Source organism: Hemibagrus wyckioides, linkage group LG10 (genome assembly GCF_019097595.1).
Source record: "Hemibagrus wyckioides isolate EC202008001 linkage group LG10, SWU_Hwy_1.0, whole genome shotgun sequence".
Classification (NCBI taxonomy): Eukaryota; Metazoa; Chordata; class Actinopteri; order Siluriformes; family Bagridae; genus Hemibagrus; species Hemibagrus wyckioides.
Window position 1 is genome coordinate 18,805,470 of NC_080719.1, and position 16,620 is coordinate 18,822,089.

General features: G+C 43.5%; 1 protein-coding gene across 2 annotated transcripts; it reads right to left on the reverse strand.

Moving 5' to 3' along the window:
- Positions 1-6,957: 6,957 nt before the first annotated feature.
- Positions 6,958-16,496, reverse strand: LOC131360393 (zinc transporter ZIP3-like). 2 transcript variants are annotated; one of them, XM_058400834.1, is made up of 3 exons: positions 16,343-16,496; positions 15,636-15,933; positions 6,958-11,318 (listed from the first exon to the last, which is right to left on the reverse strand). In XM_058400834.1, the coding sequence occupies exons 2-3, from the start codon at positions 15,840-15,842 to the stop codon at positions 10,578-10,580; spliced, it is 948 nt and encodes a 315-aa protein (XP_058256817.1). In that variant the 5' UTR covers positions 15,843-15,933; positions 16,343-16,496; the 3' UTR covers positions 6,958-10,577. The 2 variants fall into 2 exon arrangements, with proteins under 2 accessions (XP_058256817.1, XP_058256818.1); XM_058400835.1 differs by lacking the exon at positions 16,343-16,496 and adding an exon at positions 16,134-16,336.
- Positions 16,497-16,620: the final 124 nt, after the last annotated feature.

Sequence of the window (16,620 nt, forward strand, 5' to 3'; positions counted from 1 at the left end):
ACAGTAACGACATTAAAAAGTACATTAATTTAACATGTAATTTGTGTAATAATGAAACACAGACAAATTCTCTAGATATATATATAACCGAGCTTCTTTATCGTGTTCATCTAAACACGTTAAGAATAATAAAATAATGAAACGAGTGAAACACAGTGAACCGGGGAAGACTTCAGGGTGGACCAAAGCCAACAAACAGAAACACTCAGGATAGGAACTAACTAACCTACACAAAAGACAAGAAACGAACACAAAGACAATTACCTTCCCTAACCTCCCTTACCAAGAAAAACAGAGACAAACACCCACACTCCTTAACAAAAAATGGCAGTCACACCCCTACTACTGGATATACAGATAATGTAGCAATATTTAAATTCACAGGCAAGAGTATATACAAATAAGGCAGCCAAAACCAAAACAGGGCATAGATCAGCCTCAAAGTCAAGGCAAGCAAGGATTGAAACCGGATCAAAAACACGACACGGAACTACACACAACACAAGCACCAAATGCGAAGTGAGCAATCAAGCTCCTGGTACTGGCTTCCGTCCAGCTTTATAGGGTCGCCATTACTGATTAGTGGTGGTAGAAGCTGGATCATCAGGAAAGCCCGGGCTGGAGTACGGAGTGGACCAACCTGAAGAAGTTAAGCACTGGACAGGACACACAAAATAACCCCTACCTCACGGGTTGTAACAGCCTCTTTAGGCCATTTTACACCAGAATACAGTCCAACCTGTTGTTTTACACCACTTCATGGTCTCTGCATTATCATTATCATTATCATTATGGTACTTCAGTATTATTATTAGTATTAGTAGTAGTAGTAGTATTATTGTTGTTGTTGTTTTATGGTTGCAATGTATTTACATTTACATTTTTGGCATTTGGCAGATGCTCATATCCTGAGCAACATGCAAACGTGGTTTAAAGTTACTATCAATTAATATGTTAACACTGGTTCAATAGGTTACAGACTTAGGATACTATTAGCCTAAAACTGAGGGGTTTTTTTTTTTCTTTCTTTTTTTTTTTTTTTTTAAATATGTACATACAACATATAACAATACATAAAAACAGGGAAAAATAAGAGCTAGTTTAAGTGTTTCAGGAAGAGGTAGGTCTTTATTTGAAGACAGTTAGCAACTCGGCTGTACGTACATCTAGGGGAAGTTCATTCCACCACCCTGGTGCCAGAACAGAGAAGAGTCTAGATGTATACCTACCTTTTACCCTGAGAGATGGTGGGACCAGTCAGGCAGCACTAGTGGATCGGAGGGAGTGAGGTGCAGTGTGAGGAGTAATAAGAGCTTTGAGGTAAGATGGTACTGGTCCATTCTTAGCTTTGTAGGCCAGCATAAGTGTTTTGAGTCTGATGCGTGCAGCTACTGGAAGCCAGTGGAGGGAACGCAGCAGTGGGATGGTGTGGGAGAACTTAGGCAGGTTGAAAACAAGTCGTGCAGCTGCATTTTGGATCATTTGCAGTGGATGAATTGCATCCAGAGGGAGACCTGCCAGTAAAGAGTTGCAGTAGTCCAATCTCGACATGACCAGAGTCTGAACAAGCACTTGAGTAGCCTATGTGTACAAGACTGGTCGAATCCTTCTGATGTTCTACAGAAGAAACCGACTTGAGTGTGTCACATTAGCAACAGAAGGAAAAGAACAGTTGATTGTCAATGGTTACCCCAAGGTTGCGAGCAGTGGCCGAATGGGAGATCATGGAGTTGTTCAGAGATAATGCAATATTCTGGGCTAGGGATGAATCACCTGGGATGACCAGCAGTTCAGTTTTGCTGGGATTGAGTTTCAGCTGATGAGCTGTCATCCAAGATGAAATGTCCACCAGACACGCTGAGATCTGAGCAGAAGCTGTTCTGAGGATCTGAGGAAGGGAAGGAGAAAATAAGTTGTGAAAATAAGGTGACGCACTGCCTAATTGGCTAGGAAATAGGTGTGTTCGACTTGAAGCGGTGCTGCTCAGACTGAGCTGGTATAGAACAGTGTGTGCTCGAATATGGGGAGCAGGTCAGTCAGAATTACATTTACATGACATTTACATCATCATTTGGCAGACGGATGTTTTTATTTAAAGCAACTTACAACAGATAAAATCAAACCAACAAACGAGCAACAATATGTAAGTGCTGTGCTGTGACAAGTCTCGTTTAGTCTAACGCAGTACATGAAGCATGTAAGAGAGCGTAAGTGATAGAGGGTCAAGATTTTTTTGCATAAATAATAAATGCAAAAAAAACTGCACACACACATATACAGCTTGGCTAACTATCAATATGTCCACAAAAATATAACTCTAAAAGTTTTAAAAGAGCATGTTGCAACATCTTAGAACATGACAAACTAGCACACCACTTTAGAGATAGGGATACAGTATTTTCTAGTGCCAAATTTGAATTAAGTTTGTGTTTGTGTTTTGATATACTGTACTTGATCACTGGAAATATAATATATATATATATATATATATATATATATATATATATATATATATATATTATGGTATATATATATATATATTATGGCGGCAACACCGGCTCCAGTGGGGACTCTGCCTGTACTGTGGAGAGCCGGATCACTCCATCCAGACCTGTTCCGCTCGTCCGTCCCGCCCAGCGGTGAGTACTATCCACCTCAGCTCTATAATAACCAATCCACATTATCAGAATGCCACACTAATCACTGGATCCCAATCTCACGCAGTGTCAGTGCTCTTTGACTCCGGCGCATCGGGGAACTTCATCTCCTCCCGCATCCTAGCCACCTGTCACATTCCACGTCTTCGAAGCCCGACTCACTACCGGATTACGACCATTCAGGGAAAACCGCTGGGTCGCGGACTGGTGCGATGGATCACCCCGGAACTGACCCTCCGATTGGGCTGTCTGCATGAGGAAACGCTCTCGCTCCTAGTATTGGAGGATGCCCGGGTGGACATCATCCTGGGGCACCCCTGGCTAGCACTCCACCAACCCTTCATTAGATGGAGTACCGGGAGCATCGAGCGGTGGAGCGACCACTGCTTCCAGTCATGCCTACGAGCACTCCCCATCCTGCGTCTGCTGACGGGCACACTGGGAGCAACGAGTATCGAGAGCCCTCACCAGAACATTGAAGCGGACATCCCTCCGGAGTATGAGAGCTACCGAGATGTGTTCAGCAAAATGGCCGCCACTAACCTACCACCGCATCGACCCTGGGACTGTGCTATTACCCTGTGCCCGATGCACAGCTGCCTAAAGGGCGTGTCTACCCTCTGTCCATCCCGGAGCAAAGAGCTATGGAGGAATACATTCAGGAGGCACTACAGCAAGGATTTATACGCCCGTCCACCTCCCCAGCGGCTTCCAGTTTCTTCTTTGTGGGGAAAAAGGATGGAGGTCTCCGGCCGTGCATAGACTATCGCAACCTGAACGCGCAGACGGTAAAGTTCACTTACCCCCTAGCGCTGGTCCCTGCGGCGCTCGAAGAGCTCCGGGGAGCTCGCCTGTTCACAAAGCTCGATCTGCGGAGCACCTACAACCTAATCCGCATCCGGCACGGGGACGAATGGAATGGCCTTCATTACCCCAACGGGACACTACGAATACCGGGTCATGCCTTATGGTCTCTCTAATGCCCCCGCGGTGTTCTAGAATTTTATGAATGAGGTCTTCCGTGCTTTGCTCCACCGGTCAGTGATCGTTTATATAGATGACATCCTCATCTATTCACCCAACCGGTCGGAGCACATTTGCCATGTGAAGCAGGTACTCGATCGTCTCGGCCGCCACCGGCTTTACCTGAAGCTGGAAAAGTGCAAATTCCACCAGCACACCATCCAGTTCCTGGGCTATATCATTGCTACGGGGGGCATCGCGATGGACCAATCCAAAGTGGATGCGGTGAGGAACTGGCCACAACCTCACTCCATCAAGGACCTGCAACGCTTCCTGGGGTTTGCGAACTTTTACCGTCGATTCATCACCGACTTCAGCAAACATACCGCGCCCCTCACCTCCCTCCTACGTGACAAACCTAAGTCACTCCAGTGGACGCCACTGGCGCCCGAAGCCTTCGACAAGCTGACAGCCGTTTTCTGCTCGGCGCCCGTCCTCCTACACCCAGATCCGAACCGGCCCTTCATCGTGGAGGTGGACGCTTCGACGTCTGGGGTGGGGGCAGTATTATCCCAACGCGGAGGTGATCCTCCAACACTCTGTCCATGTGCCTTTTTTTCCAAGAAGCTCTCCCCGGCGGAGCAGAATTACGACATAGGCAATCGGGAGCTGCTCGCCATCAAGCTGGCCTTGGAGGAGTGGCGGCACTGGCTGGAGGGAGCCAACCACCCTTTCGAGGTGATCACGGACCACAAAAACCTTTAATATCTCAAGGAAGCAAAGCGCCTGAACCCAAGACAAGCACGATGGGCATTGTTCTTTACGCGATTTCGCTTCACCGTGTCATACCGTCCAGGAGACCGAAACACCAAAGCCAACGCGCTATCCCGAATCCATACGCCTGAGCCTCCCTCAGAGGAAAGCACACCCATACTCCCTCCAGACCTCTTTGTCTGTCCTCTCTTCTGGTCGCTAGACGAGGAAATCCGTGCTTCCTCCACAACCGAACCTGCTCCGCCGGGCGGTCCAGAGGGGAAAACCTACGTCCCCACCGCTCAGCGCTTAACCCTTCTGGACACCGTACACTGCTCTCCATCCGGGCAGGCAGCGAACCCTCTCACTCCTCAAGGACAGATATTGGTGGCCCAGCATGGTTTGCAACGTCGGGCAATTCGTGAAAGGATGCCCAATCTGCGCGGTGATCTCGACTCCACGCCGTCTGCCTGAGGGCAAGCTCCTGCCCCTACCGATCCCTCTACGGCCGTGGTCCCACATTGGGATCGACTTTGCCACCGACCTGCCCACGTCCCACGGCTTTACTACGATCCTTGTTGTGGTGGATCGATTCTCGAAGGCATGCAAACTGATACCCCTCAAGGGCTTGCCCACCGCTCTGGAGACCGCGGAGGCCCTCTTTCAGCAGGTCTTCCGCCACTTCGGGATCCCAGAGGACATCGTATCTGATAGAGGCCCCCAGTTCATCTCCTGAGTGTGGCGCACCTTCTTCAAGAAGCTGGGGGTATCAGTAAGCCTATCGTCGGGGTACCACCCGCAAAGTAATGGGCAGACTGAGCGCAAAGTCCAGGAGGTCACACGCTACCTCAGAGCCTATTGCCACAACCGCCAACATGACTGGAGCCGATACCTCCCATGGGCCGAGTACGCACAGAACTCACTCCGCCATGAAGCCACCGGGCTCACTCCGTTCCAGTGCGTGCTCGGCTTCCAGCCACCACTCTTCCCATGGTCAGGAGAACCATCGGAAGTCCCAGCGATTGACCACTGGTTCCGAGAGAGTGAGAGGGTCTGGGAAACAGCACATGTCAATCTGCGCCGCGTGGGGCACAGACAAAAACACCAGGCTGACAGACGGCGGCGCAACGCTCCCCAATACCGGGCAGGCGATCGAGTCTGGCTCTCCACATGGGACATCCGCCTCCGGCTCCCATGCAAAAAGCTCAGTCCGCGTTACATCGGCCCCTTCACCATCCGGCGGCCCATCAACGAAGTGACCTATGAACTTGATCTCCCACGGAGCTACCGGATCTCACCATCCTTCCATGTTTCATTATTAAAACCATTCACTAACCCTGTTCTCCCTCCTTCCACAGAACCCGAGGTGTCGTCACCGCCCGAGGTCAATGCGGACGACCCCGTCTGCCAGGTCCGGGAAATCATGAATTCCCGGAGTCGAGGCGGCCGCTTGCAATACCTGGTCGACTGGAAGGGGTACGGACCAGAGGAAAGATCCTGTATATATATATATATATATATATATATATATATATATATATATATATATATATATATATATATATATATATATTTTTTTTTTTTTTCAAAGAGTAAGCCAATTTTATATTTGTCTGTAGTGTGGGAGTATAGATGGTATATTCCTAGTGAGTTTTTAAGAGTTCATTTAGGCCTATTTATTCATTTATAATTCGCCAAAAATAATGTGAGACTCAATTTCCTCTGTTAAATAAACTTTTATTCACACTAACCATTGTACCTGAAAATGTAAAATACTGTATATCACTTGTTGCACAGGATGTCTGTCAGAGACACATCCACCAAACTGCAGGTGTTTTGAATAGAAAAAAGCTTGAGCACAGAAAAAGACACAGAAGACATTCTATTGACTCCTGGACTGTAGTGGAGCCAAGGAAATTCACTGTACCACTTTTCTTGGAACCGTAGCGTTTTGTTGGTCAGCTGCTGCACTGCAGTGAGCTTTGGGTTATCATGGTTGGGTTCAGCTTCCTGCTTTTCCTCCTTTGTCTGCCTGCACTTCTTCGCTTGCGCCTGTCCCCTCAGATCTCTCCTATGAAATATGAAAATGTGCGATGACAGCGTGCGGTCAAAAAAATCATAACAAACCAATTTAAAAGTGTATGTCCCCCTGTCCCTAGTGGAAATTATACCCCAGCCTATATAATATTTGTAGAAAATTCTAAATTGTATTTGTGTTTGTTTTTGCAGGATTGATCAGCAAAAATGTATGCAAAACATTCAATCAATATTTGTCTAGTGTTATAGCTGTATAATGTAAGTGATAAGAACAACTAACCACAACAATGCTTCGCAACATGAAGCATAACTACAAATAGATTAAGAATAAAAAATTAAAAATAATCAGCTCCACAGTGTGTAGGTCTCCATCACACCACCACATCATTGATTATTTTTCCTCTAACAGCATGATGCCTGTTGTGTTTTATTCTTTACATAAGATTCCATTCTATTACTGCATGTAAAAAAAAAATCCAACAATATTAAACTATTAAAAACAACCACAAACAAACAAGATCTCATTATCAAACCTTTTTATTAGGAGAAGCAGTCCGGCAATGGCAAAAAAACAAAACAAAACAAAACAAAAAAAAAACATACAGGGATTCAAATTATTCAGTAAAGTGTAGAAACTAGATTAGAAATAATTAAGCGGTGATCTTAGCAATAGACTTACACACAAGTATTTCATTTCCAGTGACGAACCAACCACCAGCATTACATCCATGTGCTTTAGCTACGTGAAGCAACAATTCCTGTAACTCTCAGCTTTTTGAGTTCATACTGTCAATAACACTGTAAACTGCATTGGGTTATTTTGCTGTGGAAATAAATGTAGATTTATAGGCAAATTTTTTTGCATCAGGGAAAATGTACTCTTGGTAAATAAAAGGTTGAAGAAATAAACAAATCTCAAAGTGGATTTTTATACCTGACACGCTGTTTTCTTTACCGTCAGCTGACCTGTAGCGGTCTATTCCTGACCAGAATGTAGTGTAACAGTAAAGCGTCTGGATGCAGCAGCATCAGAGCTGTGAATAATATTTAATTGAATATTCAACCACATCTATTGCACCACCCATATTATAATTGTTTACATGCTGTTTTTGCACATTTACTCAGTTTCTGCTGCTGCTGTTACAGACGTGTATATGTTTACAAGAACCTGCTTTGTTTACAGTTCTCCTATTCTGTACTGTATAACATAATATACAGAATGTATACTGGACGGCGTTATTTTGTGTATTTTTTGTATATGTCCTGTATTGTTTTGTATTGTCTGTTTGCACTAGGTTACACACGATGCATTTTATGTGACTAGGACAACTTACTTTAGTCCTTAGCTCAGTGTTGTTATGTACCTCTGTGTTGTTTTATGTAGCACCAGGGTCCTGGAGAAACGTTGTTTCAGTTCACTGTGTACTGCATCAACTATCTACACCGATCAGCCATAACATTATGAGCACTAAGAGGTGAATTGAATAACACTGATGATCTCCTCATCATGGCACCTGTTCGTGGGTGGGATATATTAGACTGCCTGTGAACATTTTGTCCTCAAAGTTGATGTGTTAGAAGCAGGAAAAATGGACAAGCGTAAGGATTTGAACGAGTTTGACAAGGGCCAAATTGTGCTGGCTAGACGACTGGATCAGAGCATCTCCAAAACTGCAGCTCTTGTGGGGTGTTCCCGGTCTGCGGTGGTCAGCATGTATCAAAAGTGGTCCAAGGAAGGAACAGTGGTGAACCAGGGACAGGGTCATGGGTGGCCAAGGCTCATTGATGCACGTGAGGAGTGAAGGCTGGCCCGTGTGGTCCGATCCAACAGACAAGCTACTGTTGCTCAAATTGCTGAAGAAGTTAATGCTGGTTTTGATAGAAAGGTGTCAGAATACACAGTGTGTCGTAGTTTGTTGCGTATGGGGCTGCATAGCCACAGACCAGTCAGGGTGCCAACAATGTGCACGTGAGCATCAGAACTGGACCACAGAGAAATGGAACGTGACCTGGTCTGATGAATCACGTTTTCTTTTACATCACACGGATGGCCGGGTGTCAGACACATGTATAAATATACAGTTAGCTCCAGAATAATTAGCACCTTTGGTAAAGACTTTGTGGTACTCTCACACTAAAATTATAACAGAAATGTTTTTAACTGAAAAATATATTTCAAAAGTGCAAAATAACAAATTTGCAATATTTAATGTGCAAATTATTAACATTACTAGCAATTTTTTACGAAAAGGCAGCCACACCATGTTCCAATTTATACTTGCAGTGATCAACATCTATCAAAAGTGGTCCAAGGAAGGAACAGTGGTGTCTGGGTCATGGGCGGCCAAGGCTCATTGATGCACGTGGGGAGTGAAGGCTGGCCCGTGTGAACCGATCCAACAGACGACCTACTGTTGCTCAAACTGCTGAAGAAGTTAATGCTGGTTGTGATAGAAAGGTGTCAGAATACACAGTGCATCATGGGTCAAGGCTGTTTTGGCAGCAAAAGGGGGACACAATATTAGGCAGGTGGTCATAATATTACGCTTGATCAGTGTATGGTTGAAAGGACACTAAAAGCTACCTTGACTTGACAACTGATTGTCTGATTTCACTGAACAACATACAGAACTCTAGGTCAGACTAGAGACCCTAGATAGTGTAAAATGCAGGATCTCCTTAATGTTGTGAAGTGACCATGTGAAGTGTGACTCTCAGAGGCAACAACACTCAAGATGCATAAACATTAAAAACCAAAGTGACCGAGAACTGCTTGGCAAGTGTAATATATTTAACTACTGACGTTACAGCTTCAGATTATATTTCATTAAAGGTGTCACAATATATGCAACAACGTTAGTTTGATTTCAGCTTGATAGGAAGAATGAGAAGGAAACGTCTATGTGATTGAGTACAATTTAGACAAAGGGGTAAAGAGGAAAATCTTTAAAATGTTTATATTTTTTAAACTTTTTATTTTAAATTGTTCCTGACGGTTTAGTCTTGAAAAATCTTGAACAGTTTGGTTACAGCTGTTCTCATCTACAAGTCTTTTTTAAGATAATATTTTTTGGAGATGGTTCTTTAGCCTAAAATGCTAAGAAAAACCTTTAACTAGTTCAATAAAAAACCTACAACCCTACATTTCCCTTTGGAACCCTTTTTTGTGAAGGTTCTAGAAAATATTGCATTCATCAGGTGAAATTAAAAAGGCAAAAGAAATGAAATCACTTCTAAGAATTAACAGAACAAATAATCTGCGGAAGAGTTAAACCAAAACGGATTCATTTATAAATATAAGACCACAACCACAAAGATATAACCTACAAACATATAAAATATAAAAATAATAATGTGAAGCTTTGGCGCATTGTGCAGCACTGGGTCACCTGTACAATCTTCCTATAGTCTATAAGTGGGGCCTGTGAAGCGTAGACTTGTTGTTAAATGTATTATTTGGTTCATATTGTGTATATATATATATATATATTACTCATATTATCATGTAGTTATATATAATATACGTATTTACTCTACTGGACTCGGTTAAATGGGTATAAACAAACAGATCTATACACAATATCAACTTGTGATTTGTTAGAAAAGCTCTATGGTACAAATAAACACTCCAAATTTTGTCCAGAAGTTTAAATACTAAGTCAAATATTCCACAGAATTTAAACAAATAGCCTAATATTCGAACAGTTGAACTGTTCGTAAATTTCACGGACCCTGTCAAGATAGATTTGACCTAAACAGGACCCTGGCTGCAAAACGTTTAAGAGCCCTGCTGTATCCTGTAAGATCATATTTTGTACTCAACACTTGGGATACAGAAGAAATAAGTGTCTCAAAAGCTACATTTTAAATCCAGTATAAAAACAGATAACACAGGAACTGTATCTCCAATATTTATCACAAAGTTTATGATCTGCAGTAGCACCCGACCAACAACATTCACAGTAATAAATCACTTCACTATAATGAAAAGGCTTTTCTGCTCTAATATGCTACTGGTTCTGTATATCCTGTGTACGACTTCATAGGCATAGAAATTAAGGTATAGGAAGCTAGGAAAAAGTCAGGAACAATTGGCCCTGTGGTTATGGTAGTCAGTAGCGTTAGAAATTCGCTCTGATCATTCGCTCTGAGGAACGCTGAGATCCATCACCACTTGATAAAGACTAGACCTGCCAGTACACCATACCCTAATACGAGGAAAAGCACCTTCAGCAAGCGATCGTGTTTGTCCTCCAACTCTCGGGAGAGAATTTCAAAGAAAGTAATAAAAAGAAATGTGCCTGCTGCCAGGCCTTGGAGCACCACAGAAATAATACTTCCTGCCAGGTTCTGGGCGCTCTCGATACCCATTCCGAGGCCAATGCCGATAGGGATCATGAGGCTGACCGTGATGGCTAGCTTGCTGGCATCCTGAAGCTGCAGTCCTGCTTTGGCCACACTGACCCCTAAAGCCATGGCTGCGAGGGTCTCGTGGATAGCCACTCCGAGAAAAAGGCTTCCTAATTTAGCACCATCTTCCTGAAGCCCAAGAGCAAGGCCTTCGAAGACGGAGTGAGCAGAGAGGGCCAGGACCAGGCTTGCAAGCCGCAGCGGTCCTGCTCGTGTTAGTTCTGCAGGGTTAAAATGGCCGTGGTGATGAGAGTGATGATGTGAGTGATGATGCGAGCTCCGCGCTGGAGCAATGAATGGCGTGTCATACTCCGAGTCGCTGCCTGCCTCCGAGCCGCCGGCGTTAAACGTCTCAAGGTCAATGAAGGACGGTTTCTCCTTCCTAAAGGTCAACACAGCCTGCTCGACGAACACGGTGAGGAAAAAGCCGAGCATCATCATGGTCTCGGCTAGGGGGTAGTCGGTGGTGATCTTCAGCAGTTTTAGGATTTGCTCCATCTGAAAACAAACAGAACATAAAGTTTCCAGACACGTGATTACTACAGCAGCGTAATTAAGCCACATTTCAGACACAACATGGCCAAATGTTCTGCTTATTTTTTGCTCCACTAGCAGAAATAGAGCTGAAGGAAAAAAATAGTTCACTTTACAGCATTTCGGCTCGCTCACATTGATTTGTACATTCCTGTTAAAGGTGCTTTCTGTGAAATCGGTCTCTTCCTTTTCATCTTCACCTGCTGAATTAGTATTCAGTATTAGTATATTCCTGAACAGTGTCATTTGCCATGTCTGCTGATGATGTCACTAACACTACTGTAGTTTTTTTGCCATTTTGCTTGAGAAACAAATAAACCCCTGCAAACTTTTCAGTGTAATATTTACAGAGTATAATAAATCCTTTCATTTCCAAACTCACAGACATACTTGGTGTATATGGTTCTGTCTAATCGTCATCAAGAATGAACAAAATAGTCTCTGCTACATAATGATAACATCCATCTCACATGATATTACATTGCCCCCATATCCAGTGCCATTATCTCTGATTATATTACTAGACGTGCCTACCATCATGCATTGTGTGTCAGAGCTCTGGAAAAGCACAAGATGAGACAATATGGAAAATAAATACCCCAGAGGCAAAAGTTCATCAGATAAAAATATGACAAAAGAGCTTTTCTTTTTTTTTTTTTTATCTATTAAGTGTCGCAAAGATATGACTCAGTAGCTCATATCTGTGACATAACAGTTCAGAAATATGACTCAACATCCTCATGACCTGATATTTCATCATTCTGACTTAATATCTCATAATTTAGTATCTCATTTATGACTTTGTATTTCATATTTGTGACTTAGTAGTTCATAATAATGGCTTTGCAGCTCATTTGTGAGTTAATAGCTCAGAATTATGACTTACAATCTCATTCACAGCTTGGTATCTCATCATTATGAATTCTACAGAATCCAGTGGTGCACTTTGGGGATGTGGTAAAAAGGGGAGATTCAGAGCATAAATAAACACTGGAACACTCTACAGAGGGACCATCGAGAGCAGCTGCATCACTGTCTGGTTTGGGAATTGTACCGTCTCAGATCCCAAGACCCTTCAGCGAATAGTGAGGACAGCTGAAAAGATCATTGGAGTCTCTCTCGCTTCTATCACGGACATTTACACTAAACGCTACATCTGCAAAGCAAACAGCATTGTGGATGACCCCACACACCCCTCACACACACTCTTCACCATCCTTCCATCTGGAAAGAGGAGCATTCGGGCCCTCATAACCAGACTGTGTAATAGTTTCTTCCCTCAAGCCATCAGGCTCTGCAAAACCTGAACTGTACAAAACTCTCTCTCTCTCTCACACACACACATTCACACACAAACACTCTCTCTCACCTGTGTGAACAAACTTATATTGTTCATTACTTTTTGCACTACCTTCAATGTTAATATTTCATCTGCTGCTATATTTATGTTTATTGCTATTTGCACTACCTCAATCGCTGCTACTGCAGTTTTGCACAATACGTGTTGTCAGGCGGCTATATACAATACTCACAAAAAGTTAAGGATATTTGGCTTTTGGGTGAAATTTGTGGAAAATGTAAAAAGTTCACACTACAGTGATATTATATCATGAAAGTAGGGCATTTAAGTAGAAGCATGCAATAATGATTTCCTCATCTCAAACAATTTATTGAAACAAAAGCCAACAACAGTGGTGGGTATACCACAACAAAAAATGTCAATGTCTCAATAATTTGTCATGTGCCCTTGACCATCAATTACAGCTTGACAACGACGTCTCATGCTGTTCACGAGTCGACTTATTGTCTGCTGAGGCATGGCATTCCACTCTTCTTGAAGGGCGGCCCTCAGGTCATTGAGGTTCTGGGGTGCAGGGTTACGAGCCTCTACAGGGCAACTCAGCTAATCCCATAGGTTTTCTATGGGATTCTGGTCTGGAGAAAGTGCAGGCCACTCCATTTGAGGTACCCCAGCCTCCAGCAGCCGTTTCCTAATGATGCGACCTCGATGAGCTGGAGCATTGTCGTCCATGAAGATGAAATTAGGCCTGTGTTGTTCATGCAGGGGCACAATGACTGGATTAATGATGTTATTCAGGTAGTATTGGCTTGTCACTGTACCATTCACAAGTTGTAGGGCAGTTCTGTATTGAGTAGACACACCTGCCCAGACTGTAACACCACCACAACAGTGACTGATGCATAGCGCTCTCCTTGACGTCTCCAACATCTTTGGCAGCCATCATTTTTGCTCAGCGTGAATCCACTTTCATCAGAGAACAGCACTGAGGCCCACTGGTCCCTCGTCCAGCATAAATACTCCCTGGCCTGATGCCTGTGCCTGGTGGTGTGGTCAGGTACCCTTGCAGGTCATCTAGCACGCAGACCACGCTGATGTAAACGGTTTCGAATGGTCTGACGTGACACTTGGGTGCCTCTCACCTCCCTTATATGTGCCTGGAGTTGAGTGGCATTCATCATCCGGTTCCACAGGGCACTGTTCAAGATGAAGCGGTCATCAACGTGGGAGTGGCCAAAGGACGTCCACTTCTATGCCTTTCTGTGACTCTTCCAGTCTCTCTGTATCTCTGTCGCAACCTGCTGATGGCACTCTGTGACACTAAGCTCAGTGGCCACTTCCCTCTGAGAACATCCTGTTTGAAGCCTCGCAATGGTGAGGTACTGTTGATCAATTGTTAGGTGTGGTCTTGGTCTCATGATGTCAAAATGTGAACAGCATGATGAAGAGGACTGTTTAAATACCAATTCTAATTGAACCAGAAAATTTATTGGTCGATTCATGGATCAAACACCAGTTGTGAATTTTGCCGTTAAGCACCTTGTTAGAGAACAGCAAGTTCTGCAAAAAGTACTGAAACACTGAACAGTTGGACATGTGCATTCAAAAGTGTAGAGAAGGTCAAATTAAGTTCACCTGTAAAGGTTATAGTGCATTTTAGGTGCATCCTGAAATTTCACCCAAAAAATTTCATCCTTAACTTTTTGTGAGTAGTGTATATCTGTTATAATCATATATGTGATTAGTTGCCTGTTTTTTTTTTCTACAGTTCAAATGTTGTACATTATTTCATTTTATTTCATTTCATTGCACGTTCTCTTTTTCGGCACTAAGTGTCCTGGTTTTTTTTTTTGTGTTGTCTTTTTGTACTTATTGTTTTTGCACTATCTTGTCTTTGCTCTGTTTGCACACTTTGCACTTTATGTGGCTAGGACAAACTTCGGTCCTAGCCCTGTGTTGTTGTTTTCTGTGTTTGAACTTTATGTTGTATGTTTATGTAGCACCAGGTCCTGGAGAAACGTTCTTTTATTTCACTGTGTGTCAGCTATATGTGGTTGAAATGACAATAAAAGCTGCTTAAATCTTGAAAATCTACAGAAATCATGAAACGCATTCATATCAGCATGGACCAGAATCTCACAGCAATATCTCCAAATACTTTATAGACTCCATGCAATGAAGAACTGAGTCTGATCTGAGAGAAGCAGGAGTCCTACCCAGTACCACTCTGATGTTCCTAATAAAGTAGCTTGTATCATGTGATTCGAGTTAAGTCCATTTGATTTCCAGGTTGTAACGCATACACTATATTGCCAAATGTTTTGGGACACCCCTCCAAATCATGAATTCAGGTGTTCTTTTTCAGGGGTTGGGCTTTGCCCCTTAGTTCCAGTGAAAGGAACTCTTAATGCAAAGCAAGGTCAATAAAGACATGGAGGTGCGAGTTTTATGTAGAATTAGAATGAATTATGTGCTTCTAGAGGAATGGTCAAAAATTCCCATAAACACACTCCTAATCCTTGTGGAAAGCCTTCCCAGAAGATTTGAAGCTATTATAGCTGCAAAGGGTGGGCTAACTCTAGATTAAATTCTTGTGCATGTAAAGGCAGATTTGACCTCAGCTCTAATTCATCCCAAAGGTGTTCTATCAGGTTGAGGGCAGGACTCTGTGAAGTTCCTCCACACCAAAGTCACTCATCCATGTCTTTATGGACCTTGCTTTGTGCACTGGTGTGTGGTCATGGTGGACCAGGAAGGGGTCATCCCCAAACTGTTCCCACAAAGTTGGGAGCATGAAATTGTCCAAAATGTCTTGGTATGCTGAAGCATTAAGAGTTCCTTTCACTGGAACTAAGGGGCCAACTAAAGGGCCTAACAATTCAATGATTTGGAGGCGTATCTCAAAACTTCTGGCGATACAGTGTATGAGGAAGTGAAGCAGTAATAAGCTAAAAGAGTATATGAGGCTCTATAACACTCACCTTGTCTCTGACAGCAGGCAGAAGGGCATTGAAGCAGGTGGCCAGAAACACACCACCTCCAAAAGAGTTACTGAAGGCAACTACCCTTCTGTAGCGCACGGCCTTGTCCAGGTCCGACTGCATCACTCGCACAGGGATGAGAATGCCCCCCAGCATCAGGCCAAACATGCCCAAAAGGCACAAGATTTTAGCTACAACCATCTCCATGTTTCTGATTCAAATTCGCAGGTAGTATATCAGGAGAACAGTAGCATGGCTTGCACAGAAACAGCTTCCTTTATCTCCATCTGATTGATCCCTGGTCGATCAGGAAGAAACAGGAAAGCCAGTCACTTATTATTATTTTGCCCATCCTTATTTGTTTTTACTCACAAGCAGAGCTAGCTAAGTACTCCTGTGCTAGTCAAGAACATCTCTTCTAGCTCATCAAAATCGGTCCTATTTGTGTGCTGTGTTTACCATTCACGCTAATTCAGTTGTATTGTGGAAAGAACTCACCTCATCTCATACACCTCATCATGTTAAACTAGGACTGTTCTCATGAGCGACATTGTTGTTACACTCCCGGCTAGCTACCAAGTTTGACTTTCAAAGCTAATTCTAATGCTAACAGCTACATAAGCTAACGCACATTGAACTGTGACGCACTAATTTGAGCTATTTATACTGAATAAATGTTAAGATTATGAATGTTTCCTTGCCGTTACCTGCGTTTTTTCTGGTTGCTTCCGTTTGTACAAGCACCTGTCCGGTTTCTATTCGCTGGTGTGGCTGAATGTCAAATAGCTCCCTGCTCCCTACGTAGGCGCACTAGCCGAGGGAAGGCATAACGTGTTCTGCGCACTATCTAGCCCACTGAGTAGGGTGCAGAGAGAAAATTGAAACCCATCGACGCTGCTGGACGTTGAGAGATTACAGGCACACTAATACTTCCTTGTACTCCCTGACCGCCCCACCTTCCCATCCTGTTACAGTAGAGTGAACA

Coding starts and splice junctions, on each gene's coding strand:
- LOC131360393 (XM_058400834.1), bottom strand. CDS start 15,842: ATGGAGATGGTTGTAGCTAAAATCTTGTGCCTTTTGGGCATGTTTGGC. Junction 11,319..15,635: donor TGCCTGCTGTCAGAGACAAG/GTGAGTGTTATA, acceptor GTTTGTTTTCAG/ATGGAGCAAATCCTAAAACT.